Source organism: Micropterus dolomieu, linkage group LG01, assembly GCF_021292245.1.
Source record: "Micropterus dolomieu isolate WLL.071019.BEF.003 ecotype Adirondacks linkage group LG01, ASM2129224v1, whole genome shotgun sequence".
NCBI lineage: Eukaryota > Metazoa > Chordata > Actinopteri > Centrarchiformes > Centrarchidae > Micropterus > Micropterus dolomieu.
This window is the reverse complement of record NC_060150.1, coordinates 6,133,845-6,161,707: the sequence shown is the minus strand read 5'-3', so window position 1 is coordinate 6,161,707 and position 27,863 is coordinate 6,133,845. Positions and strand designations below refer to the sequence as shown.

Genomic DNA, 27,863 nt, shown 5'->3' with positions numbered 1-27,863 from the left:
AAACAAAATACTCTGACCCCAAGTTCCACCCTACCCTAGTTCTGTTCAATAAGAGCATGTGAAGCTCTGCCAAGGTACACAGTGTGTCGTGCTATATGCAAGTGACAATCTGCCACAACTACAACTCACTGGGGAACGTAACGTCTGATACTGGACTGGAGTGCTGCTGTTGATTCTGGTTTACTTTGACTTGAACCCATGATTCGTTTCAATCAAGAATAAGAAAGATAGTTTTCTCTTAAAAAGGAAACGAGCAGGTAAGTTTCTCATTTTTAAGCATACTCATAATATCTCATGACTCAAAAGCTTTTTTAGATTTTTCCTCAAAAGCGAATCACTGCTAAAAACAAAATATACTCTAAGGGATTTAAATTTTGACATGACCGTCATAAATTAATTATTCTGGTTTTACACATCTGAATGCGCTTTCTTTTGCTAGATGAGTCAACATGCCAGCTGGATCAGTGAAATTGCAAAGCATTAAAAAACTGGGACAGGAAAACCACAGCTATGAGTTTTCAGATGAAGGTAATGCACTATTAAGTAAAGATTTATTAAATAATAATTCTCCACATATAATCAAATAATATGGATGTGTATTTTATTTGAATAAAAAATTATGATTATGAGTTTCAGCTTGAGATGTAAATTTAGTTAAATACCTATTCTATGTTTGGGTTGCAGAACCAGCTGGCTCCTACATGTAAGTATAGTGTTCTTTGGAGTATATTATGTTTCACAATTTGTTTTTGGAAGACAATCTTGGATGTTGTTTTAAGATCTATAAATGAAAGGCTTTTCAAGAAATATATTTGTAGAAAATGAGTGTTTCCTCAAAAGAGAGAGGTCAATGACCTTGGCCATGTATACTTGTGTGTACGTAGGGGTGAGTGGGGTGATTTGAGCCTGTGGTGAAGTTGAGCCAGCCCTCGTTTCTCTGTAACCATAGACAGAATTGTTCATGCGACCACACATTTTTGAAGAGTCATACATTACAACTGTTTTTTTGCTTGTTCAAAGTTACTTGTTGTTGATGTTTAAGGGGTCATGATTCTTGTGTCTGAACAATTACAGACAAGTTTGAAAAAAAAACATGTCCTACATCAAAGTCTAATTTGTGTTAAAAATCAAGAAATTAATAATAATAAAAATACATCAAAAGTTAAATTTAAAGGACACGTGTACACTCATTCAATTAATTTCATTTATTAAAAATAATTTAACTGAAATTTGTTAAAAAGCAGGCTCTGTACTTGGAAAGTACATGTAAGGTAACCTGTCCTCAGCAAGTTGTCAAAACTGCCAAAAAAAGTGTTGCTACAAAATGCTACAAATGCATAAACATGTATCAAATGAAATTAACGGTTATATAAGATATCACACAAAACAAAAAGTATGTTTTCCATAAAAAACTGGCCATCAAAGTTGCGTCCTCACTTTTCGTCAACTCCGTCAGATTTTTTATCATCCTTCAAAAAAATCAGGAAATGTCATGGGCAACTATAACCCTGAGGACACCTTTTCCACTTCCTGCTCTAGTTGGATGCAGCTGTAGGACAATTGGTCTGGTAAGTTTTCAATTTTATGATACTGACACTAAAGACAAACTCATATGTAAAACGTTGATCTGTTTTGTTGGCAAGCATGGCTAGACAGAAACTGTCAGTGGAAGAGCAGAGAAAGAGAAACAGGGAGTATCAAAGAAAGAGAAGAGAGAAAGCAAACAGTGGCACAGACAGCAGAAGTGAGGAATGAAAGACAAAGGTGGAAGAAGAGGATTGAAAAAGTGAGACAAATAGGAGATTGTGGAGAGACATCAGAGAAGGTATTGGAAGGGTGCTCAGAAAAGGTCTAGAAAGGGCAGGGCGTGGCAGTGCAGCAAGCAGACCCCCCCCTCCCCCCAGAAAGTCCACCAGACCAGACTACTGAAGAGCCATCTACGAGCAGATGTAATCATGCAAGTGAGAGGAAAAACTAGAAAAGGGCATTCAAAGGAAAGTTTTGAAATAGAAAATTAAGATGATAATGAAACAGTGAAACTGACTGCAAAAAGAAGGCTCTAATAATTTACAAATCCAATCCCAAACAAGAAAGAAGTGATAAAACGCAAATAGACTCTCCACAGACAGAAACGGAGAGGATGATTTCAGGAAGCCAGTTTAGGAATCCTAACATCAAGAGAGCTCTTATGTTCCACAATGTTCTCTGCCGAGAATTAACATGAACAAACGAACTCCTTTGTCACAGAGACGGGAAACTGACAAACCAGCTGGTCACAAACTGACATTATCTGGCAAGACTCTGAAAAACTGTCATCTTCTTCATAAGATCCGCCAGTTTGCTTTGACTTACGAGTTAGTCAGTGAGAAGAAACAAAGTATCAGGGTATCAGACAGACTGTTCAGGAGTTCTTCGTGTACTCTTCTCGCATAACAACAGATAAAAATGACACCATCACAAGGAACAAGCTTAAGCGCCAGTGAATGATTCTGTCTGACTCCACAGTGAGTTTCTCAACAGCAAAGCTCAGCTACTCTTCCTTCTGTGGTCTGCGGCCCTTCTATGTTACAGCACCAAAGGCATCTGACAGGAAGTATCATGAAAATGCACGCTTAATGCTTCAGGTTCTAAAGTCATCAGGTGTTCAACCAGTTTGAAGTCGGACAAACTAGAGGACAACTCTCAATTAGTTTGTTGCTCTCCAGCAAGTGAAACCTGTCTTCTTCACACCTGTTTAAGGTGCTCAAACAAACACACAGTTCTGTCCCCAGAGCAAGGTGAAATCATTGTTGAATGGAGGCAGTGGGAGCGAGTTCAAGAAGAAACACCTAGTGTGATCTACTTCAGCGTGAAACTTTCGTTGCACAGCGGGAGTCTGCTCCATCTATACGAGGAGAAACTTAGAAGTGAGACCACAACACATGTGTGCTTGGTTCATAATCAAGAAACACAGAAATTCAATTGAGACCTGCAGTGAGAACACAGTGATCATACATGTTGATGTTTCACAATCGTGGAAGTGTAGGTATGCCTCTGAAGTTCATGCCTTCCATTTCGGCCAGAATTTGACACAGTTGAATCTTCATACTAGAATGTATTACACCAAGGGTGAAAAGGCAGTTCTTTGAATCTCCGTCTGCATGGTCTTCAGCTTGATCCAACTGGAGAAGAAGACATGGAAAACTATGACACACTTCTCAAGCAACAACTCAAACAGGTTCCAGCAACAAGAAAAATATACCAGGTCATCCCACATCTAAATAGTGTCCACCACACGCAGCTATCAACGTTTTGCAGTGAGCCATTGAATTGCCAATACTTTACCCCAGCTACTTTTTGATTACATAGCTGCACAGAGGCACAATGAAAGCAAAATGATGTATGTGCAAGGAAGAAAGGTCCTTTGGCTACGTTGATGGAGGAGATGGAGGAGGAGAGGGAGCAAATAGACTAGTTTATGGGAGAGGAAATGGAAGAGGATCCGCTGAAAGGTCCTGAGGGCACTATAGTCAAAAAATAACTGTTGATAGCATTGAGGATGGAGACTGATTAGCAGTGGTAAGGTATGTTATGACGACCACCGGTGGCTGGAAAAGGCCATTGATGTAGACACTGATCACCAAGATGTGAAAGTGGAGTTTCTGCACCCTCACGGTCCAACAGCAAATGCTCACCCAAAACACGGGAGGAGGGATGTCTGTTTCTGTCCAGTCATAGACATTCTCCTTAAACTAATCGGGTAGGCATCGCCGCTCCAATCAAGCCGTACAAGAGAGCTGTACAGCATAGCCCATGATGTAATGGACTTCAGAGAGCGCAAGCATGCCCGACGCCTGTTTCCCCATGCCTAAGTCATGCATGTCAGACAAATATTAGTATACTTAATGTGCCTGCAACACTTACCTGTTCAGAAAGTATGTATTCCAAAGTAGACAAAATACTTACCTATTCAACTTACCTTTTGAGAGAAATTCAAGTGAATCCTAGTACTTATCTGTCGGAAGCCATGTGGAAAAACATAGTTGATTTATTACACTGCAGAATAACCTACCTTGCAAGTTCTAGATCTAAACCTATCCTATTCCTATGTATTACTGATCTTTGACTCCTAATCAAATATGTAGGTTTATCTGCAATTACTGACATTTATTCAAATTGCTGACACTTCTATGAAACAGGGAAAGAGATGTGAAAACCCCAGAGTAATTTATGGTTAAGTGCCTTCCTTGAGGGCACACTAGTGGTGATGTTCCCAGGTGGGATTTGAACTGACAACCAGGGAAAAATGAAAGGGAAATTACCTTCCAAGTTTCTGCAAAGAAGATTTTAAACTAGAAACTTTACTGAGACATTGATGTATTATTAGTCTCTGACAGTTTTCTTTGATTTTACAGTGAGCAATTGGAAGGAGGAAGGAAGACCACTGGAAGGATTCTGGACACAGTTAGAGTTTTAATTACATAGTTACAATGAAATATCATTAATCAATCTGTTGTTATCACAACCAGTTATTAGTTAAACACTATCTCCATCAATTGTTTGTCAACACCGTCAGTAATTGTCAACACTGTTACAGGAAGGTTTTTTCTTTTACAAAGAAATTTACAAATAAATTGTTCAATTTATTGTGTATATATATTAAAATTCCAGCTGAACTACATGCAAGCATGTCTTCTTTGCCTAAGAACATTGATTAAATATGCCCAATATTAAAAAGGAATGTACAAAATTAAGGAATTTCAAAATCTGATTTTTCAAAATATTGTGAAATCTGAAATATAAATAATGCATTTTATTACTCAACCATGTTACCAAAACCCATTATTATATACTTTAGGACTTTACACCCTTATTGAAATAATCAAATTAAAATAACATGATTTTTGGTGTGTCTGATGGAGTTGACACAAATTAAGTTATGAAGTGAATAAATTTCAATTTTCAGGAAAAAGTTTTTCATGGTTTGTTAGCTGAAATAAATATTTAAATTTCAAATTAATGTAGTATTAAAAAAAAAAAAAAGTAGACCTAAAACTTGTTTGGTCCCTTATCTCAAGAATCAGTGAACAATATGAGGCTAAACTGCTAGATGGGGTAATTTGAACCAAACAACCTGTGGAAAGCGATTTTACTGTAATTCTACATTGCATTCTTACATTTTATCACAGAAGTGATATGACATGAATTTTAGACCAGAAACCATCATGCCATGCTTCTCTAAGAGCGAGACAGAGAAAGACAGGGCTTCAACTCCTCTTGCAGATTTGGACAGAGTAGTGGGAGAATGACAGAATGGAAAGCACATTTGTCTCGTGGACATGAAGGTCAACAGGATGACGTTGAAGTGATACATTATATGAAACAAGTAGGAGACGTATCAGAAATGTAGCTGCAACACTATCTAAGTGCAATGAAATGTTTTGAATTGGTATTTGAGTTGGAACTATGGTAAGTGATGTCTCTGGCTCCCATGTCGCTCAACTTACCCCTCACTGGGGGCCAAGAGACCACTTGGTTTTTGGAAAGTCATATTTGAAAACTGTTTATATTAGATCCAATGTGATTATTCCCAGAGATGGGCCTGAAATATATTTACATGTTTTAGTCAAAGACATTACTGCCATGTTCTCACTTTAAAGATGCCTCAAGTAAAACGTGGCTCAACTCACCCCGCTCTTCCCTACTACATATAGGTGTGTATGCAGGCAGACCTATTTAAATGTGTTTGCTATGTCTTAAGTGAGACAAAAGACAAATTTCCAGTTCTATGCAGTCTTCAGCAGCACTGCTACATTAGAGTACCCTTTATAATAAGGCTACAAAACATAAGCTTAAGTAATGCCTTACTAATGTATGGGTTGGATCAAGTCCCTATAAATTAATCTGACAAATTAATGCTTAATTATTTATGGTAGTCCTGAGAGCTCAACTCTGTATTTGGTTGTGTTTTGTTTTTTTATATTTGGAGCGTGCAGTGTTTTCTTTATTGAAAATGCTGCGCATGTGGCGTCAAATTGTTTAGGATGTTTTCTTCATCTGCTTCTGTTTGGTCTACTTGCATGTGTTTTCTAAGTTGCAGTGTGTTGAGCTCCCAAGCATCAATGTAGTTAAAAGTATATAATGTATTTTTTAAGTAACAACACCCCTTTAATGATACATTAAGCATTATGACACATATTCATAGTGATTAATCCTGAGCAGCAGGAATTCATGATACATCTCGCATTCATTCATGCATTTCTTACGCATGTCTTTTGTATCTTACTATAAAGTGTTACCCAGAGGAATTGTGAGCAGTTCACAGTGTGTTCTGTTTCCTTCCATGCAGGACCATGACAACTTCCAAGGACAATGAGAAGTGAGTAGAAGAGAGCAAAATCAGACTGTGGATATTTTGTCACATTCACCTCATAATAAAACTGACTGGCCTTCTATTCCAAACAGAGGTCCAGGAAAGGAAGAGCAACCAGCGATAAGGGTTGGCTTCTTTCAGCTGGTAAAACACGTTTCCAGTTTCCATTCTTCACTGTGTAACACTTGCCCTCTGCCCTCATGTCTTCTTGAGATTTGTCCACACAATGCAAGTGTGTGTTTTGTGCTTACATGCCTTTCCAGTTCCGTTTTTCCACATGCAACGACTTGCTGATGATGGTGATGGGTAGCGTGTGTGCAGTGCTGCACGGCTCGGCCCAGCCCCTCGTGCTGCTGGTGTTTGGCTTGCTCACCGACACCTTCGTCGAGTATGACATCGAGCTCAACGAGCTAAGGGACGACAGGAAGGAGTGTGTGAACAACACTATCCAGTGGAAGAGGAACTACACTGCAGGGAACAGCCTGATCACAAAGCTGAACCAGTCAGACTGGAGCTTCATGAACAATTCAACATGGGAGATGCTCACACCGCTGAAGGGCAGGTCGTGTGGGTAAGTGGATTGTGAGAAATGCATGAGGTGGTCTTTTTCCAACATCAAAAATATATATAAGATGTGATATTAAAAGTTTTAGATCTGTGTTAAAGCGCCTATGTGGTTTTGTAGTCTTCATGATGTATTTACTGTATTTGTGCTGTCTTTCAGGCTTCTTGACATTGAATATGAAATGACCAATTTTGCCTACTATTATGTTGGAATTGGAGCAGCAGTATTCATCCTGGGATACTTTCAGGTTGGTCTTAAACTGTCATTGTTTTTTCATACAAAGAGACTATGTAATTAGACACAATTTGATCCTTTCAACAATGAAATCATGGAGGAAATTGTGCTGCATTTGAAACCCCCCTCCTGCTGCCTTTATCTTTTGATTACCAGCTTTAAAACAAATGTTGCATGACATCAGATCTTCTGCAAATAGTCTACTCTTCCCTTCTCTCAGGGTATTTCTCACACAGCCCCTAAAAACTGTTATTATACTACTACTATTATTCTGTCTTTCTTAACAATCTAGCCACCTCACTGATGATGAACTATAGGCCCATTTCAAACCTACCATGAATCAGTTAAATCTAAATGGTTTAGAGATTTAATAATACGTGTTCATTAAGTTTGGAGGCTTGCAAGAGAGATTAAAAAAAGAATGATCAAAAGCATGAGAGGCAGAGATATCCTGACTTTTAGTCCCAAGTTTGTGTCAATCTCCAAAACTGGATCCTACATTTCCCATAATGCAACTCAGCAGCGTTTCCTGATTAGACCCACCACTCCTCACAAATGCGCACATTTTTTAAAAGCCACATGGTTTGAAAAAGACTCCAACCAAACCAGAAACCTGGTGCTATCACTATCACACAAGGGCTATTTAGAGCCACAGAAGAAAATATTCAATTGTTTTCTGAGTGAGTAAGTTGTCAAATAAGCCAAACTTCATCATGTCAAACACTCTATAAACATTTGACATGTGAAACTTCTCTTCAGAGGTCTTCCTGCTGCCCTGCTTGCTTTTATAGTTGAGAAGAGTCGAGAGCATAACGTCTCTTTTACGACAGATTTCCCTGTGGGTGACGGCAGCTGCAAGACAGATTCTGCTCATCAGGAAATTGTACTTCAGCAAAGTGATGAGGATGGAGATCGGCTGGTTCGACTGCACCTCTATAGGGGAGCTTAATACTCGCATGTCAGAGTGAGTGGGACAATGATGACTTGATTTCTGTCTCATGGACTATTGTGGAGTATTGTGTGTGTTACAGTAGTTATTTCTGTATTACAGTGATATCAACAAGATCAATGATGCCATTGCGGATCAAGTTGCCATTTTTTTGCAGCGCTTCACCACCTTTGTGGGTGGTTTCTGCATTGGCTTTATCAAAGGATGGAAGTTAACACTTGTCATTGTCTCAGCAAGTCCACTGATTGGGATTGGAGCTGGTCTTATGGCTCTGGTGAGACTTGGCTTCTCTTGACTTGTTGATTTGACTTCTCTTGATCTGATACGATGACTTAACTTTCCCTGACTTATTTCAATTCGACTTTTCTTGACTTGATTTTTTGACCTGACCTCTTTACTTGGCTTCTCTTAATTCGACTTCTCTTGACCTGACTTGATGTCCTGACTTCTCTTGACCTGACTTGATGTCCTGACTTCTCTTGACCTGACTTGATGTCCTGACTTCTTTTGACCTGACTTGATGTCCTGACTTCTCTTGACCTGACTTGATGTCCTGACTTCTCTTGACCTGACTTGATGTCCTGACTTCTCTTGACCTGACTTGATGTCCTGACTTCTTTTGACCTGACTTGATGTCCTGACTTCTTTTGACCTGACTTGTTGTCCTGATTTCTCTTGACCTGACTTGATGTCCTGACTTCTCTTGACCTGACTTGTTGTCCTGACTTCTCTTGACCTGACTTGATGTCCTGACTTCTCTTGACCTGACTTGATGTCCTGACTTCTCTTGACCTGACTTGTTGACTTTGGACTTCTGACCTCTTTGACATGACTCTTAACTCAGCTTCTCGTTACTTGACTTGTCTTTACTTGTTGCCTCGTCTCTATCAACTTTGCATCACTGTGTCCTCTAGTTTGTTGCTAAGCTAACAGGAATGGAGCTGCAGGCTTACGCCAAAGCTGGAGCTGTAGCTGACGAGGTCCTCTCCTCCATTAGGACTGTGGCTGCTTTTGGTGGTGAGAAAAAAGAGGTGAAAAGGTAAAATCTGCCAGATTAAACTTGTAGATTGACTTTTCCCCCTAATATAAACGCAGCCTATGTGAGCTCCTCTCCTCCTCTACAGGTACGACAATAACTTAATCTCAGCGCAGCGCTGGGGCATCAGGAAGGGTCTTGTTATGGGGTTTTTCACTGGATTTATGTGGATGGTCATCTTTCTGTGCTATGCATTGGCTTTCTGGTATGGCTCTAGTCTAGTGTTGGACACAGAGGAGTACACACCAGGAACACTACTGCAGGTATCGCATTTACCATATAGACAAAACATGAACATGATCATGTATGTGTTTTTTTTGCATCTATAATGTACTGATCTCTTCATTCCAGGTATTCTTTGGTGTCTTGGTAGGAGCCATGAATTTGGGGCAGGCCTCCCCATGTCTGGAGGCATTTGCTGCAGGCCGTGGAGCTGCTACCCTCATCTTTGAGACTATTGACAGAGTGAGAATGCTTGATGTTATAATTTGGAAGATTTTGATCTTTACATTGTACTGCATTTTCACAGGAAATAAGTCTCATTGCTTAAATGTGTCACCGTCAGGAGCCAGAGATTGACTGTTTATCTGAGGCTGGATATAAGCTCGACAGGGTCAAAGGAGATATTGAGTTTCACAATGTCACCTTCTACTACCCCTCCAGACCTGAAGTCAAGGTACTTGCAGGATTCTACATTCAATATTATACAGTATATTATTATTATATTAGTATTAGTATTATATTATTATACAAAAGTTTCAGTGTCACCTTTGCCACGGTGTCTCTACTCAGATCCTGGACCAGCTCAGTGTTGCAGTGAAGTCCGGGGAGACCACAGCCTTTGTTGGTCCAAGTGGAGCTGGGAAGAGTACTGCTATTCAGCTCATCCAGCGCTTCTATGACCCTAAAGAGGGCATGGTAGGTTTGTCAAGTCAAAATGAACATGCAACCCTCACATAATGTACTGTGATTCTTTTATTAGTGGTCCCTTTTCCTGAGATTGAAGATTCCTTCGACTCACTGTAGCTGCCGCCTCCTTCCTTTTAAGCTTTATTCTGTTCGTTTCAAAAATAACCATCCCCGAGGGTAATAGAAGAACATGATAATCTGTTTCATTATTCAGCCAATGGGTCCTCACAGCCTCATTTTTCACTTTTACTGGAATTAGAGGTCTTTGCACACCTTACTTTCTTATTCATTTCAGCTTCTAGAGAAGGAAATAGCTTCTTATAGCACAATGAAGGTTATGCACAAGACTAACGACCTTACTATTTGAAACTAGCATTGTTGCAAAAAAACCACATTATAGCAGCAAAGCACTTTAATAGTATCATCCATCAATTTTACCAAAACCCGCTGCTCTCTGTGCCCTTCATTTCAGGTGACCCTGGATGGTCATGACATCAGAGGGCTGAACATCCAATGGCTGCGTTCGCTGATTGGCATTGTAGAGCAGGAGCCTGTGCTGTTTGCCACCACCGTTGCTGAGAATATACGCTATGGTAGACCCGGTGTCTCCATGGAAGAAATCATCACTGCAGCAAAGGAGGCCAACGCCTACAATTTCATCATGGATCTGCCACAGGTGATGTTTCGGGACTGATAAGTGCTCATGTGCCAAAAAAGTAGACGCACAGATTCCGAGTCGTTTTAACAACCAACACTCCTGATAACTTACGATGTCATTTAAAATCTGGCAGAAATTCGACACATTGGTGGGGGAGGGTGGAGGTCAGATGAGTGGCGGTCAGAAGCAGCGTATTGCCATTGCTCGAGCGCTGGTCAGGAATCCTCGTATCCTGCTGCTGGACATGGCAACCTCTGCTCTTGACAATGAGAGCGAGGCTGTAGTTCAAGAAGCTTTGGATAAAGTAAGTCTGACTGGTCTATGTGCTGATTTAGCTTCTGTTTTTTATGTCAGGTTTTGATCATTTATGGTTTCATTGTGTAGCCCGTGGCAAGACAGTGAAAATCCTGCTAAGCTTTCTTCAGCACAAGTAGGACACATTTTACTTCTTTTTTTTTTTTTAAACGAGAAGATGACTAAGCACAGATACAGATGTGCTGATCACACCAGCAAGTCTATAAGCCGTCACGTTCTCTTTTTTCTTTTGATACATTATCATTTTGATTTCGTATAATTGGATGAGAAACATTTAAAACAGGACCAGTGGCTAAGGGAAAGACTGTAAAATAAGAAAAAAGCCTAAAACCCGAAAAGAGTGCTAAATGTTGAGATCAAACTTAATTTGTTTTAGGGTGTAAACAGATGAGTTAGATCTCAATTGTGTTGTTTATTCAAAATCAGATGAACCCAAATCAAAAATCAGGATGCGCACCAGCCTAAGTTTGATTTGTCAAAGGTACGCATGGGTCGCACCACCATCTCTATCGCTCACCGGCTGTCCACCATAAAGAACGCTGATGTGATTGTTGGCTTTGAGCACGGCAGAGCTGTGGAGAGGGGCAAACACGATGAACTGCTAGAGAGGAAAGGAGTCTACTTCACTCTCGTCACCCTACAGAGCCAAGGAGACAAGGCTCTGAATGAGAAGGCTCGACAAAGTAGGCCTCACTTTGGGGGATAATGTTTTCACGATCTCAAGTTTTTTACTCCACCTTGTTCTCAGAAATATATTAATCCACATATAGAAACTATAAGGGTCTACTGATTGTGATCACCCCCCTTTATTGGATGTCTTGCATTAGTGGCCGACAAGGAAGAAGAATCAGACAGGCTGAGTCTATCCAGGGCAGGCAGCTACCGCGCCAGTTTGAGGTATTACACAAACACATTCCCAATCACCCTCCACCCTTCATCACTTGCTCATTTGCTCACTTGTGTATAATATCCAGTCCTGACTATGCATCTAAATAGGATTATTACAGTAGTAATTTAGTGGCTGAAATTGAGTTGTGTCATGGCTGAAACTGGTACCTTCATTTACTTAATTACCCTCTTACATTTACTTCGACATTTGGTGCATTTAGCTGACACTATCACCCAGAGCCACTTACAAATGGTACAACAGCAGAGGAGGCTTGAGGTCCTCTATCACCACCATTACAAGCACCCTGTAATGAGTGCAAGAAGAACAACACAGTCGAACAGCCACAATATATTCCTGTGTCCTTAGAATATTAATCTGCATGAAGTCATGCATATACAGCAGTTCAGAAACCATTTTTTATTTTTGCAGAGCCTCAATCCGCCAGCGGTCCCGATCTCAGCTGTCCAATCTGATCCCAGAGTCTTCTGTTCCTATCGTTGGAGAGCTTGGCCCCAGAGCCTACGCTGTGTCACAGGCAGACAAATTCCAGGTGTGTGTGCGCGCATCCAACATTATGTGTAGGTGGTTGAAGCAGGTCAACAATGATTACATAACGTTGGAGAGTAAAACCACTTGTTTGAAATTGTCCTGGAAATGTATTTGTTTTATCTTCATCAATCCTCAGATAGTAAGCCCAGTTAATAGCTTTTACTGTATATGTCTGCTGATTTCTGTGTGAATGCTCAGAATGCCGTCCCAGAGGAGGACGACGACGAACTTGTGGAGCCAGCTCCAGTTGCCAGGATCCTGAAGTACAACATACCTGAGTGGCCTTATATGCTTTTTGGATCCTTTGGGGCTGCCATAAATGGAGGGGTCAACCCTGTCTACTCTCTACTGTTCAGTCAAATCTTGGCGGTGAGGTTCAAGTTGAAATCAGATGGTCTGAAATAGAAACACAAATCAGACTAATTTCAAAAATCTCAAAGCCACTATGTTGTTCTGACCTGGGGACACTACAAAATAACAGGTAAGGCCCAGGTACACCAAAAAGTGGCACAGTGAAGTTCGACCATGCGCCTTGCGAAAAGGTGACAAGCTGGGGTGGTAACCCCCTTAGAATAATGTGTGACAAGACACCGAAGTCAGATAATTGGAGTTGTTCATGTTATTCCTATTGCTGCGGACATTGTGGACCAAAACAAGCTGATGCGAACAAGCTTGTTCTGGTCAACCACTATAACTCTCTTAGCTACTTAGCTAACTAACTTCTGGCTAGCAAGCTTGTTAGCTCGGATGGTTCAGACTATGAGTTCACACAGTTTAATCAAAAGAAGTATTTCTATGATTGACGTCTGTCTCATAACTGTCTTAAGGATTTGTTTTGTTGGGCAGTCTATTCTCCAGCAGATGGGGTTAAATAAAAGTCAGCGGTGCAACATAGCTAATAAGCTACGATAGCTTCCTGCATTTTGGACTCTTTGGCTCTCAATTCATCTACAGTTGTGTCAAAAGGGTTTTGTGTTGGTCTATAGTGTGAGTTTGTGGTTTGAGGTTCACCAACATTGAACTGCGTGGATTTATTTTGACCCACGATTACAGTGATTCCTTTGAAATGAACTGACTTTGGTCTGAAATGTCTCTGTTTTAAATGCTTTTTTAAACCGAACCCGTTTTTATAGTATGTATAATGTATGTATAATTTTCTTACAAACACAAATTAAGAAAAATAAGAAGATGATATTTACATAAATCTCAGATATACTGTTTTATCTTACCAACTCTAAAAAAACTTCTATTCTTTATCAGTACCAGTAGTCCTATGAAAGAAGTGAATTATACATCTATGTATATATGTTTGATAATTATTATCATACATATTTTGATATTCAGACACTGCATCCTGCTGTGTGTAAATATATGCTGTGTATACATTTGCATTATGGTCTATGTTAACATGTTTTTGTATGTATGTCTGTGTGTTTGTGTAGACATTCTCAATAACAGATCCTGTGGCTCAGAGAACAGAGATTGATAATATCTGCCTGTTCTTTGTCATGGTCGGCGTGGCCTCTTTCTTCACCCAGATGCTGCAGGTAGAGTAGCAGTCTGTTTTAGCAAGACTGATTGCTTTAGTGCTACTGCCCTGTTTCTGTTCAAGGCTGGGGAAAAGTCACAAGAGATCTCCTTTATTTTGGAAAATTCACATTTTCTTTGGATAAAAATTAGTTTCCTACATCCTGTTCTGTAATTGATCTGTGAGTTTTGTTCCTCCGATGGAGAGGGAAGACACGATTTTATCAGATTACCAATATATTACACTATACTGAAGATCATTGCGATGGTATTTTGGATTTAGAAATACTTGTGTGTGTCTCCAGGGTTATGCCTTCTCCAAGTCTGGGGAGTTGCTGACACGCAGGTTACGGCGACTTGGCTTTCAGGCCATACTGGGCCAAGAGATTGGCTGGTTTGATGATCACAGAAACAGCCCCGGAGCTCTGACCACACGTCTGGCGACTGATGCCTCACAAGTTCAAGGAGTGAGTTCCTGCCTCAGTGTAAAAAGAAAATTAATGGCCTATTACTTTTTTGAAATCAAATGTCTTAAATTTTAAATTATTCTTTATTATTTTATAATAGGCAGCGCTCACAGCCTGCAGGGTCACTTACTACACTGCCTAATAAGAGGCACTGTGAGTTTTCAGATATCAGATATTTTTGTTAGTTTTGGAAGGGTATTTTAACCGATCAAACCGATATCCAAATATCAGATTCAGGTCCATATATGTTGTTGCTGCAGTTTGCCTTCGTAGGGCAACTGTAATTGGATGAAATTTCTGGCCTTAATATGTATTGAGATGAACCCTACCTACCTAGAGAATAAACCATGAGAAGTATTTGAAAAGGTGACTTAATTTATTTTGCTTGGTATCCTGACAAATCAAATCCTGCTTGGATGGTCGAGTTTAATCCAAGACGAGAGACAACACATTGTGTGACATCTTGAATCAAATAACGGGACCCTTCTTCTCCACTTGTCATCTCCTAAGGCCACCGGCTCGCAGATCGGCATGATCGTCAACTCTCTGACCAACATCGGCGTGGCCATCATCATGTCCTTCTGCTTCAGCTGGAAGCTCACGCTGCTCATCCTGTGCTTCCTGCCGTTCATCGCTCTGTCAGGTGGCTTCCAGGCTAAGATGCTAACAGGCTTTGCAAAACAGGACAAGCAGGCCATGGAGGCTGCCGGACGGGTCAGATATTGTTGTTTATACTGTACAACTATCACAAAATCTATATTTACCTGTCTCTTGTGTTATTGATCAGCCTTCAGTCTTAATAATCCTGCTAAATTTAGAGGATGACTTCAGCTGACTTATCTACCGACAGCATATAAGAGAGAACTTAATGGCAGTGTCTATTTTAGCTTTTCCTCATCACTGAAGGAAAGCTCTACAGCCCGCAGCTGAACTCAGATCTTGGTATTATAAGCATTTTATTAGGTGCTCCTGTAATTTGACAAGTTAGGAATGGAGAGTACACTGTCAGGCTCAATTCCTACTGGGGCCACCCATGCTTAAAATGCAGTCATAGTACTGAAAGACACAGTGGATAAAACCTCATGCCAATACAGTGAGAGCCAGAAAGTTCACAATCAAAGAATTCAAAAAGTCAATTTACTGTGAACTTCCTTTACGCTATCTTAATTATCCTGATACAGTAAACGCCACCCATCCAAATAAAGTGGATTAGATGAAAGTTTAATGATCCCTGTGGGGGGAAATTGGCTTACTGCAGCAGCATAAAATAGGATATAGATAAGAACAGAGCAAAGGCTTTATCCATATCGTATTCTCCTTCACACATTAAAACACATAAGAATTAGGAACAGCTTCTATTCAACTATCGGCCTTTTTTCCCCACAGTTTCTTACTGTGCCATTAAATCTGATCTCAGAATTTTAACTAGAGTCTTTATTCTGCAGATTTCTGGCGAGGCACTAAACAACATCCGCACCATCGCAGGCCTGGGGAAAGAGAGGATTTTTGTGGAAGTGTTCGAGGCTCAGCTAGATGCTCCGTACCAAGCGGCCCTGAAGAAAGCAAATGTGTACGGGGCCTGCTATGGTTTCGCCCAGTGCGTCGTCTTCTTGACTAACTCCGCCTCCTATAGGTTTGGAGGTTACTTGGTGCGACATGAGGGGCTCCATTTCAGCTTGGTGTTCAGGTAAGAGGAGAAAGCTGTCACAACTAATACCTGTGCGTTTCCCTGTCATTACTGCTTTTTAAGTCCGCAAGTCATTCCACGATACACTGCTTTCAATCAGTCTTGTTTTAGTGATTTTTTTTGCCCAGCGCTCCTGGCTGAAAATCACCTTTAAATGTATTCAATTAAACTTTGAGTCAAAAACTTTGTGTGGCCCGCAAGGGGCTATATGTCTTTGTTCAGACTGCAGGCAAATCAGATTTGTTCCTCAAATCAAATCTTTAAGACAGACGTTCCTGTTATTTGCAAGTGATCAAATCAGATTTGTGTGTCCAGACATGACCAACCTATCTGTATGGGATGCTGTGGTAACGACATATAGGTATCGATAACGAGGTAAGCTGGTGAGGTGGCTCTCCATCGCAGAAGCATGAGAAATGAAGATGCATCATCCAAACAATAGAGCTGTCAAGTTGTGGTGCCGTACTCCTCCGTCGCACCAGACAAAACTCAGCAACGGAGGAGTTCTGTGACTTGACAGCATGCAGCATGGATTCTGCTCTGATGCACTTCAGTCACTCTGGATTTGACACCGTAGTTGTGTGTTGCATTGTCAGTGATGCAAAAAAGCACTGAAATACGTCTGGACTAAGACGCATCTGTAGAAATCCCATTGGAATCACATTTAAAACAGACTCTATATGTGACTTGGATCCAATTTGCAAAAATTTTGTGTGTTTTTTTTCTGTCCAGACTAGGGCTGAAACGACGGACATTTATTACTGTCGCACATCGCGCTTACGCTGTGAACACGACGTGATTATGATGGTGCTGTTTGCTAAATGGAGGAAGAGAGAGAAAATAGTGAGGGACAAAGAAGAAAGTGTCCAAAGTATGGGATTATTTCAACCTAAAGAAACAACAACTCTGTAATGTTTCTGTCCGTCCACCGTAAAACGAAACTCGGCAACAGCAAGACGGCGCCTTATCAGAAAGCAGCCGGTGTTCTGCAGGCCTTCACAAAAGGACCTTTACAAATTTAAAAATTAATTAATTAAATTTGTCATTGAAAAAAGGGCACTTTGGGCATCAAAGTGCAAAAGGGCAGGTACTCAAGCACCCATTGCACCCCCCTCTGCACGTGCATGTTACTCAATAGATTTCACACTTAAAATCAATGCAGGTTAATGGGAACTACTTCAGGTGGTTATGTCAGCTTCCTTTTCATTCTCACATCATTTAACTTTACCTGGAAGTCTAACATCAATGTGGATATTCCAGATTTGACAGCAATAAACAACCTTTGGCCATTGACGTTTTCAAAGAGACAGCTTGTAGCTCCCCTACAGTTTAAATCTCGAACATAAGGCGTTTCTTTGGTTACAGGCAATTATTCCGACATTCACATCGTCAAGCACGCCGTGAGAACTAGACAAAATAAAATACACAAATCATAAAATGAGTCAAATAAAATACAAAGCATTCTCATAGAGAATAATCATTAAATAAATCTTTCACAAACACAAAATAGCTTACAAACCCATCCCTTTGCAGGCTAGAAGCTGTTAAGCTTGCAGATAATTAGCTTACTTCAGATGATGCTATCACGTTATTATCAAGTGAAACTCTGCTAATATATTAGCTGTAGTTAGCCTATCCACCAATATAAACCCAACGTAAAACTATACAAAGAACCCTACATACCTCGTTGGCCGCATTAACTTAAGGGGAGTAAAAAGGAACCGTCCAGCTTGATCTTCTTACTTAATAAAATCACTACACATCTCTAAACAGCAACAGAGCTATAGCCATCATCCTCAGTCGGATCGGTCAGGCGTTCTCACACAAGAATATTTGTTCCGCTATAATATGCGTTACATGTTTCTTAATTATATTCAACTTACCAAATAAAAATGTGGTTTTTAAACAGAAATTATTCTTACATTAATTGACATTATGAACTGAACTTAAACTGTACAACCAGATGATGACAGCTACACAGCTGACCAGGGTATGGTGAACTGGTGTACCAACTTGTCTCACCTATGAGAGAAGATTAGAAAACTACTGTAATTCAAAAATGGCAGACAACAGCAACTTTAGCATTTAACTGAAATCATGATTGATTGTTGAGTTGAAGGCTGACGCCGCCAAGCAAAAATACTTCTTAAACGACGCATCGATGAATCGTTGAAATAATCTATCAAAGCTTCGAATACTAAAATCATCGTTAGCTGCAGCCCTAGTCCACACTTTCTAAAATCAATCTGTATGCCAAAAAAAACTGGCAATCTGACCAAGGTCTTTCAGGCAAGAGGTTTTGCATACAAACTAACCACAATAAAATGAATTTCGCACACAAAATATTTAACTGATCTGCTGTCAAAAGTGTATTGTATTGACGCCACCATGTGTTTAACCAGTTGAATGCCTTGAATGTGGCTAGCATTAGCAGTAACTTAACACAGGGTTAATACAGCTGTTGGAGACTGAACAGTGAGGCTGATATCAATGAGATCAAATTACAAACAGAAATGCTGGATTACATTCTGCATTGTTAGCTGTCAATCACTCACATGTGTAGAATCTTATGTAAAAACCAATAAAAACTACTATATAGAGATGTAATTACAGAATGACAATAATTTAACTAGAGCCCGACCGATTTATCGGCCGGCTGATATTATCGGCCGATATGAGCTAATTGCGTTTAATCGGCATCGTCCGTTTATAACGGCAGATATATGACAATTAAAAAAGAAACAGAGTCAGATCCTTCACTGATGTCATGGGTGTTGCATAGGTTGCCCACCAGAGGGCGACCAGCTGCAGCTCCCCTGTTAACAACACTGTCTCACCACAAAAACCACAGAAGAAAAAAAAATCAGCTGACTGGAGTTTACCTGAGCTTACTACAGAATATAGAAACCAAACAGTGTGGCAGTTCACATTTGTCTCTAGGTTATCGCTTCTAAAATCACGGAACGTTACTGCAGCTAACGCTGTCCGTTTCTGAATTAGCCACAAAGCTAATGCCATGTTTATCAGTGGAGGAACGTTAAACTATAGTTCCTGGTTATTATTTATTCTAAATATACCTGCGAGCCGCCTGTCTGCAGTTAGTCAGTGTGTCTGAAATTATTAAACCAGAGTGGACATGTGAATAGAGAGACAGCTAGCTCAAATAGTGACATCGGCAGCTACCAGTGGCATTTCCGGTGGCAGCTTGAGATGCCACCATAGACCGTATATGCCTCAGATTTTTCCTGATATGCCACGGCACCTTTCGCCGTTTATGTGGTATTTCCGGTGGCAATCTAAAAATGCCACAGGTTTTCCCTGAGGTGCCACGGCACCTTTCACCCACAGATTGCCACAGATTCACCCAGGCACCTGCCGTTGTTTGTGTTGGATTTCTGGTTGCAATCTAATGTTACGATACCACGGCATCTGCCGCTGTTTGTGTACGTTAGGTCGCCACTGATTTACCGTGAGATGCCATGGCATCTGCCGCTGAATCAATCAATAAATAAACCTGGACCGAGAGAAATATGTTAGCAACAGTAGTTTATTATGCAGTGTATATAATATTGTGCATTTCTTCATGTAAACAGCAAGAGTCACGCTTAATGTACGCATTGTTTGGTGCAATACAGTAACCTAGGTAATTATTGTGTGTGCAGAGTTGTTACTGCAATATATTTTTAATATTAAATTCATATTTAATGTGGTTTTCATAGTAATAGATCTGTTTTGCCTTTCTACCAGCAGGTGGCAGTATTATAAGAGTCACGTTTATTCTTCTTTAACCCTTTTTTGGTAGAGCAACTTGTGTGCTAAGGGTAGTTGTCTTGCTGTATGACCCACGTTCTCTTATTCAGTTCATGGACAGATGTCCTGAACTTTTCAAAAAATTCAGAATTTATTGTTCCATCAACAATGGCTAGCCCTCCTGGCCCACATGCAACACAACAAGTCCAGATCATGATACTACCACCATCACAATATTTCACAGATGGAATAAGGTTATTATGCTGGAATGTTTTCCTTTTGCCAAACATAATCTTGAGCAAACTGCAGATAGGCACGAATGTTTCTTTAGGAAAGGAGTGGCTTTCTCCTTGCAGCCCTGTCAAGCACACCATTGTTCAGTATTCTCCTGAAGTTGGACTTACTAAACATTGACATTAACTAATGTTAGAGAGGTATTTTGTTGCTTAGAAGCAAGTCTGGGTTCCTCCGTGACCTTCCTATGCAGGGTAGCAGTGGTCTTCAAGTTCCTCCATTTGTACACAGTCTGACTGCGGATTGGTGGAGACCAGACTCTTTAGAGATGTCTGTGAAGATTCTCAGTCATCCAGGTCATAGTTACCCAACAAAGCTTAAAGTCAAGGACAACTGGACTTGGCTGAAGATACTGGAAGACGTTTCGTCCCTCATCCAAAGGACTTCTTAAGTCAGAACTGAAGAAGTTAGAACAGAAGGGCATGCAGGTTTAACGCTGGGCTGTGGGTGAATGAAGATGGTGACTGATTACAAATAAATCCTAATAATAAAAAACAAATGAAATGAAGAATAATAAATACATCTGTATCAGTAACCTGGATTTAAAACACAAAGACACAAACCGGACATTCATTTAAATACTGCCACCTGCTGGTAGAAAGGCAAAACAGATCTATTACTATGAAAACCACATTAAATATGAATTTAATATTAAAAATATAGTGCTAACAGTAACAACTCTGCACACACAATAATTACCTAGGTTAACCAACTGTATTGCACCAAACAATGCGTACATTAAGCGTGACTCTTGCTGTTTACATGAAGAAATGCACAATATTATATACACTGCATAATAAACTACTGTTGCTAACATATTTCTCTCGGTCCAGGTTTATTTATTGATTGATTCAGCGGCAGATGCCATGGCATCTCACGGTAAATCAGTGGCGACCTAACGTACACAAACAGCGGCAGATGCCGTGGTATCGTAACATTAGATTGCAACCAGAAATCCAACACAAACAACGGCAGGTGCCTGGGTGAATCTGTGGCATTTCAGGGTTACCAGAAATACCACATAAATGGTGAAAGGTGCCATGACAACTCAGGGAAAATCTGTGGCATACACAGTCTATGGTGGCATCTCAAGCTGCCACCGGAAATGCCACTGGTAGCTGCCGATGCCACTATTTGAGCTAGCCCATGCTGGGTAAATAAACGTGAGCTGCTTCCTGTAGCTCAGGCTATTTTTGTGACATTGTAGATGTGAAACCTTTTTATATATACAGTCTATGTGTGAAACGCTGTCCGAGCCGTAACGGCTCTGGTTATAGTTATAACTTAGTTAAATGAAATCTCAAAGTTACAAGTCCTCCTTGTAGAGAGCCATGTTGTATTAGATGCATTCAACAGCAGCTCACTGTATCATAGACGGCATGATTTAGACAGATGATGAGAAATGGTTTCTCGTAGCTTTGGTCAGAAGAGTGCTGGTAAAGGGATAAACTACATGTGAATATGCAACATTGGAATTATGGCAGATTATGTGTAAAGTGAAATAGCATGCTTATTCTCTCTCTGTTTACAGATGGCTGAAAAAGTTGCACATTCCAGCGACAAATATTTATTGATGTGCAACATGTTCACTTTTTGAGACGGTAATCTATTTTATTAACATAATCCATTTAAGAAATGTTTTATAGCCCACATACATACCAGCTTTCAATATCAGCCTGTTCTAAGTGTAGTTTATACAGTAAAGGGCTCTACTATCCAAATCATTCTCTAAATCTAAATATCGGCTCATAAATCGGCTCTTTTTCACTTTAATATCAGCATCGGCCCCCAAAAACCCATATCGGTCGGGCTCTAAATTCAACAGCTAATTGCTAAAAAAGCTAGTCCATAAATGGTATCAGAAACTTAATTAAAAAATAAATCCATTTTACCAGGAGAAGGAGAACACAACCCTGTGGTGAGCCACTGGAGGTAAAAAGGTATTGACTGATAAATTACTTCATGTTGATTTCTTTGGCAGGGTCATCTCTGCCATAGTCACCAGTGGCACAGCCCTCGGCAGAGCTTCCTCTTACACCCCAGACTACGCCAAAGCCAAGATTTCAGCAGCGCGTTTCTTCCAGCTGCTGGACCGTGTGCCTCAGATCAGCGTCTACAGCGAAAAGGGAGAGAAATGGGTAGGAGGGCAAATGTTATGCTATATGTTATGTGCTATGCAGCCACATTGCATGTAGAGTGTATAAAAAATGAGTGCTGCCGCCATGATAGATTCAGGAGGGAATCCAGATGAAACATCTGATTTCTTATTCCTTTATTGTTTTGCCTATTAATTTTACATCAGTCATGAAAGAAAGATGTGTAGATGGAAGGACAAGGAAGAATTGTTAGTCCTTTTATCAGATATTGTACATCCAAAAGAAAATAGCAATTTCCTGAAAATACCAGTACGCAGAGGCCTTCAGAAGACTTTTTGAAGAATTAAAAACCCTCATAAGACAACTGTTAAAGATTAAATTAAATGAGACTCTTAACTACCTGTGTTTATAGGAGAGTCTAACCTGGCTTTTCGCACATCGGGTGGCAGCCTAACACACTAAAAACCTACACTAACCTTTGTGCTTTTTTGTTGTTTTTTCTCCCTCCCTCACTCCACTTAATTTTCAGGATAACTTCCAAGGGAACATTGAATTTATTGACTGTAAGTTCACCTACCCCACCAGGCCAGACATCCAGGTCCTGAATGGGCTGAATGTGTCTGTGAAGCCCGGCCAGACGCTGGCCTTTGTGGGCAGCAGCGGCTGCGGGAAGAGCACCAGCGTGCAGCTGCTGGAGAGGTTTTATGATCCTGACCACGGCAGAGTGGTGAGGAGGACACACAGCAAAATACTGCCTATGTACATTGGCTGTATAGTCTATTATGAATAGTTTCACAGGATATCCTGTAAATGGTACAATTTTCAGTATTTTGCTTGAGTATTATGAGTTGTCCTTCTACAGTACTTCACAGCAGAGTTTATACTTTTTACTCCACTACATTTTGCTTATAGTTACTTGTTACCTGTCAAATTAAGATTTTACATACATTCAAAACATGTGATAAATTTATTTTTATAGATTTAACTGCCCAACAGTACAGCTAGGGCTTATATTTGAATGCATTAGTAAAAACTATTCCAATATTATAATATACAATAACAACAACAAGCAACTTGGGGCTTTTATTTTATTGGACCTTTAAGTAATGTTTTCTACTAATACTTGCATACTTTTACTTAAAGTGGCATTCCACCGATTTCACACATTAAGTTTAGTTTATTTATTCAGCACTATGAAGCCTGTAAAGAGAGTTGTGCAGTCTTCTGTTTGTTCTGGAAGATACTTTCTAAAATTAACCCTGATGTCATCAGCAAGACTTTTTGCGGCTTCGCTCATACTAAAGGGCTAAAAGTCAGAAAATCTGTTCAGTTTTGAACATTTTTCTTGTGCGTCTCTCACAAGTCATTACTTAAAATCTGGAGTACTGCTTCAAGGTGTGAACTAACTATTACTTTAAACAGAGTACAAGTTATTTCAACTTTTGCTTAAAACAACTATAAATAGTATTTTTATGTGAATACACATGACTACTGTACTTGTATGTGAAAGGTAACGATAAACCCAGAGGAGAATGATCACCAGACACTGCAGTTCACCTCTACAGAGCCTTTTAGCATCTTTTAAGTAATTGTTTTGGACTCCCCAAAAGCGTGTCATCATTTACATTCCGAGCAGGGAGCTGTTTAACAACAAAAACTCTGAAACAAATGGCTTTTCTAACACGTTAGCAATATTAACTTTATAAAAAGGTAAAGATACGTCAGTTTTGTGTTTAGCAGTTGTTTCTGCTGTCCACAAGAGGCCAAAAAAATCAAGTCATGTCAGGATAAACAGTGCGGCTCAGTTGTACCTCGAGTGTCACTGTATAAAGTTAAAAACTGTAATTTTTCAAAGTCAAAGACTAATTGCTGGACATTGAATGTACTTGGTGATTGAAGTATTTCTGACTCTTCTATGACTTCATTTCATTTATCAATCAGACATTTATGCTGACTGTGCTTTATTTAAATAAATAAAAGGGAGGGGTCACTCTACCCAGGATGGAGGTCTGCCTTTGTGCCAGTAAGGGATTCCTGCCAAGATTCAAATGGCCTTAATTGAGTTGGAAGTGGTCTGCAAACCTGTATTCCTGATTCTCTGTCTGAGATTAAAAGAGGACAGTATCGCCTCTGCATAGCTAAAAGACAAATTACAATAGAGATGGTATTATGATAGCTCATTAAATGGATTGTATTTCCTGTCTTTGAATATTTTATTGCTTTCTGCTAATGGTAAAATCCATCGTTTCCTGCAGCTGATTGATGGCCATGACTCGACTCGTGTCAATGTACCCTTCCTGCGCTCCAAGATTGGCATCGTGTCCCAGGAGCCTATCTTGTTTGACTGCAGCATCGCAGAGAACATCAAGTACGGGGACAACTCACGGGAAATTGGCATGAATGAGGTCATCTCCGCCGCCAAGAAAGCACAACTTCACGACTTTGTCATATCGCTTCCTGAGGTACTGTGGACATATTGTGTGTAATGTCTGTGGTGAGTGAGGGGTGGACTTAAAATTGGGTTTACTTTGTCTGTGTTCACAAAATGTGAAAGGGGAACAGGTAAACAGGGGCAGAGATCATAAACAGAACAAGGGCATAATAGATGGTTTGGAGAATTGCAGAGGGGAGAAACGCTGGTATATATTCACGCACTGAGGTTGATGAGGGACACAGGCGTTGCTTGATGTGTAAATGAGGAGCAAGTGTAATAAGGAGCCCTCCTAATTGTTCCAGCAAAGAATTTCCTAGCTAAGACTATTTCAGAGCTAAGAACAGCTATTCACAAAGCTGAGAGCAACTTTGGCTATGTTCAGACTGCAGGCCTTAATGCTCAATGTTCCCAGATTTGATTTTTTTGTTTGACAGTTCACATTATTGCTTAAATGTGGCCCACATCAGATTCCAGTGTGTACTGTCCGCGGCCTGAAAATGACCCGCATGCGCAGAACAACATCATGACGTCACATGCAGCACACTGTCGTACAGAAGTACAAGGATCCACAGATGTTAGCTCCTACTTGCTAACTCTCACAATTTTCACGGGAGACTCCCGTATTTCATTGTCCTCTCACGGGTCACATTTCTCTCAAATTATTTTATTAATTATAATAAACAACTTTCTGTTCGCTTGATCACGGTTCCTGGCACTGGACAACACAACAGCCCCACAAGTCTCTCCCTCCGACTCTCTCTCTGTCCACTGTGGACCACATATGAAAGTGGCCCAAATCCGAACAGGAAAAGATCAGATTGTGACTTGTCCTGTTCACATCGTTATAAAAAGATCAGATCTGAGTCAAAAAAACATATATGGGTCGCTTTGGCCTGCAGTCTGAACGTAGCCTTTGAATAAGCACCTGATGCTGGGATGATATATCAGCTTGGTCGATTTGTCGGTCTAGGTCTACAGTACTTAGGAGTCCTCTAGACTGCCTTCAACTTATCTCAGACAAAAGTTAGGTCTAACAGACCTTTATTTTTAGGAGAGACTTGGCCTGGTAGGAACTATGTTTAGCCTTAGGATGTTTTGTGCATACAGTCCCAGGTGATGGTGAAAGGCCAGAAAGTCTGAGGGCAAGTTATGAAAAGTTCCATTAAGAAAGGGCCCTGGGGAAGTGAGAGAGGTCTGAGGCTGAGAGAGACCTCATGATTTTTAGCTTCAAAGCAAATAATGTCCAAATGGGGATTTGAGTCTTCATTTAATATAAATGTTCTTGCTTCCTGTCTCAGAAATACGACACGAATGTCGGTGCCCATGGTTCTCAGTTGTCTCGCGGTCAGAAGCAGCGCATCGCCATCGCCAGGGCGATCCTACGTGACCCCAAGATCCTGCTCCTGGACGAGGCCACCTCTGCCCTGGACACTGAGAGCGAGAAGGTACGCTTCGATGAACTCTGAACAGCACCGCCATCGTTTGCTGAGTCCACACACTCCATATATCCCAGTACAGTGCAGCTGCTTGATATTCTTCGGGCGCAGAGAGCAAGAAGAGCAAGCAGTTAATTATTATTATCATTAACATCATTATCATTCATCATCTCTATTATTATCACTAGCAGCTCACAGTTCATATCAACCCTCCAGTAGATCCTCCTTGAGATTAATATGGTCTGCGTGCCTATGCAAAAGCTTGCCCAACTCAAAAGGCTGAACCACGCTGAGGAGCAAAGAGGCCTCTGCGGTGCACTGATGCACTGGAACATTCTAATGATAGTAATCAATGCATGATTGTGAAATTGCTATAATTATACAACGTGTGTGTCTGCTGTGTGGGAGACCTGCTGATTGGTTCTGCCTGTGTATGAATCTGTGCCTCATGTGTGTGTTTTCATGCCCGTGACAGACTGTGCAAAAGGCCCTGGACAAAGCCAGAGAGGGCCGGACCTGCATCGTTATCGCCCATCGCCTGTCTACCATTCAGAACTCTGACATTATCGCTGTCATGTCCAGGGGCTTTTTGGTTGAGAAAGGAACGCACAACCAGCTCATGGCCCTGAAGGGAGCCTACTACAAGCTGGTTACCACAGGAGCACCAATCAGCTAACTGCTCAGGGAAACGGCAGCCAATTAGCAAGGCAGCCAAGAGAACCCATTGTAAGGAGGGTTGACTGCCATATGCCGAGAGAGGCTGGGACTGAAGTATGCTGTACTTTCAATCACAAAGTTTACACCTGCTGGTTAGGGATCCTGTCATGTAGAGAAGGGTTTTCTATGGTATTTTAAGGTAGCATTGTCTTTCTGTTATGTTTATACAACTTTTTATCTCTTGGACACTGGGTCTGTTCCTGTACCCACACTTGCATTCTTAAGCACCAGGTGGCAGGGAAATGTTGCCAAAAAGAGTACACATAACCCACACTTGATGCAGAGCTAAGTGCATCCCACAATTCACCACTTTCCTTTGGTTAGTGGCAACGTGCCTATAAGCTGGTTTGACGACCAAAAATAAATCAACAGACATGAAGGAGTTGAATGTCATACCATGATGGATTCACCCTGATTATCATTAATATTATTCATGCCCACACACAACGCAGTTATGGCAAAGACTCCACAGATGGTGGTCACTGTTCTCCTTGCCGAGAGGGATACGAATAATACACATACCAGCTAGCCTGGCTTTGTGCAAAGAAGAAAGAATTTTGCCTTCTAGCACCTTTAAAGCTCACCATTTAACACGCTATAGCACATGACTCCAGTAAAACCACAACTTTCTCAACCAAGTGAGAAGTTGGATGGATCCCGCCCAACTGTTTGCCCCTGCCTCCAGTCTTTAAGCTAAGTTACATACTCATGTAATCCTCAGCAAGAAAGCATATAAGTACATTTCCCCCAAATGTCAAATTTCTTTTCCTTCCCATTTTTATTAGACAGAAACCATTCAAAATTAAATTGTGTCTTACATAAGACTGTGTTTCTAAATAATTCTGTTTAATTGCTTCATCAATTGTATTCCTCCTCCCAGCCAGCTCCAGAATGTGTGTTTGGTTGTCACTGTCATCTGATCGTGACTGTAATGCTGTACAGATGGTCCAGTTTTTTACGTTTTATGTGGAAATAATAAAATCAAATGAAACCATCAAA

General features: G+C 40.6%; 1 protein-coding gene across 5 annotated transcripts; it reads left to right on the top strand.

Annotated features, from left to right (window-relative positions):
* Positions 1–172: 172 nt before the first annotated feature.
* abcb11b (ATP-binding cassette, sub-family B (MDR/TAP), member 11b) lies at positions 173–27,863 on the top strand. Of its 5 annotated transcripts, XM_046053837.1 has the most exons (30): positions 181–257; positions 440–528; positions 685–703; positions 4,395–4,443; positions 6,329–6,358; positions 6,445–6,496; positions 6,616–6,923; positions 7,077–7,164; positions 7,982–8,115; positions 8,203–8,374; positions 9,015–9,139; positions 9,225–9,399; positions 9,488–9,601; positions 9,702–9,812; positions 9,929–10,054; positions 10,518–10,721; positions 10,837–11,007; positions 11,500–11,701; positions 11,846–11,915; positions 12,337–12,457; positions 12,655–12,825; positions 13,899–14,003; positions 14,289–14,450; positions 14,961–15,164; positions 15,896–16,137; positions 22,163–22,319; positions 22,807–23,004; positions 24,533–24,739; positions 26,010–26,156; positions 26,623–27,863. In XM_046053837.1, exons 2-30 carry the CDS (start codon positions 511–513, stop codon positions 26,821–26,823), a joined length of 4,083 nt encoding a protein of 1,360 aa, XP_045909793.1. In that variant the 5' UTR covers positions 181–257; positions 440–510; the 3' UTR covers positions 26,824–27,863. The 5 variants fall into 5 exon arrangements, with proteins under 5 accessions (XP_045909819.1, XP_045909793.1, XP_045909785.1 ...); XM_046053829.1 differs by lacking the exon at positions 4,395–4,443; XM_046053854.1 differs by lacking the exons at positions 181–257; positions 440–528; positions 685–703 and adding an exon at positions 1,459–1,568.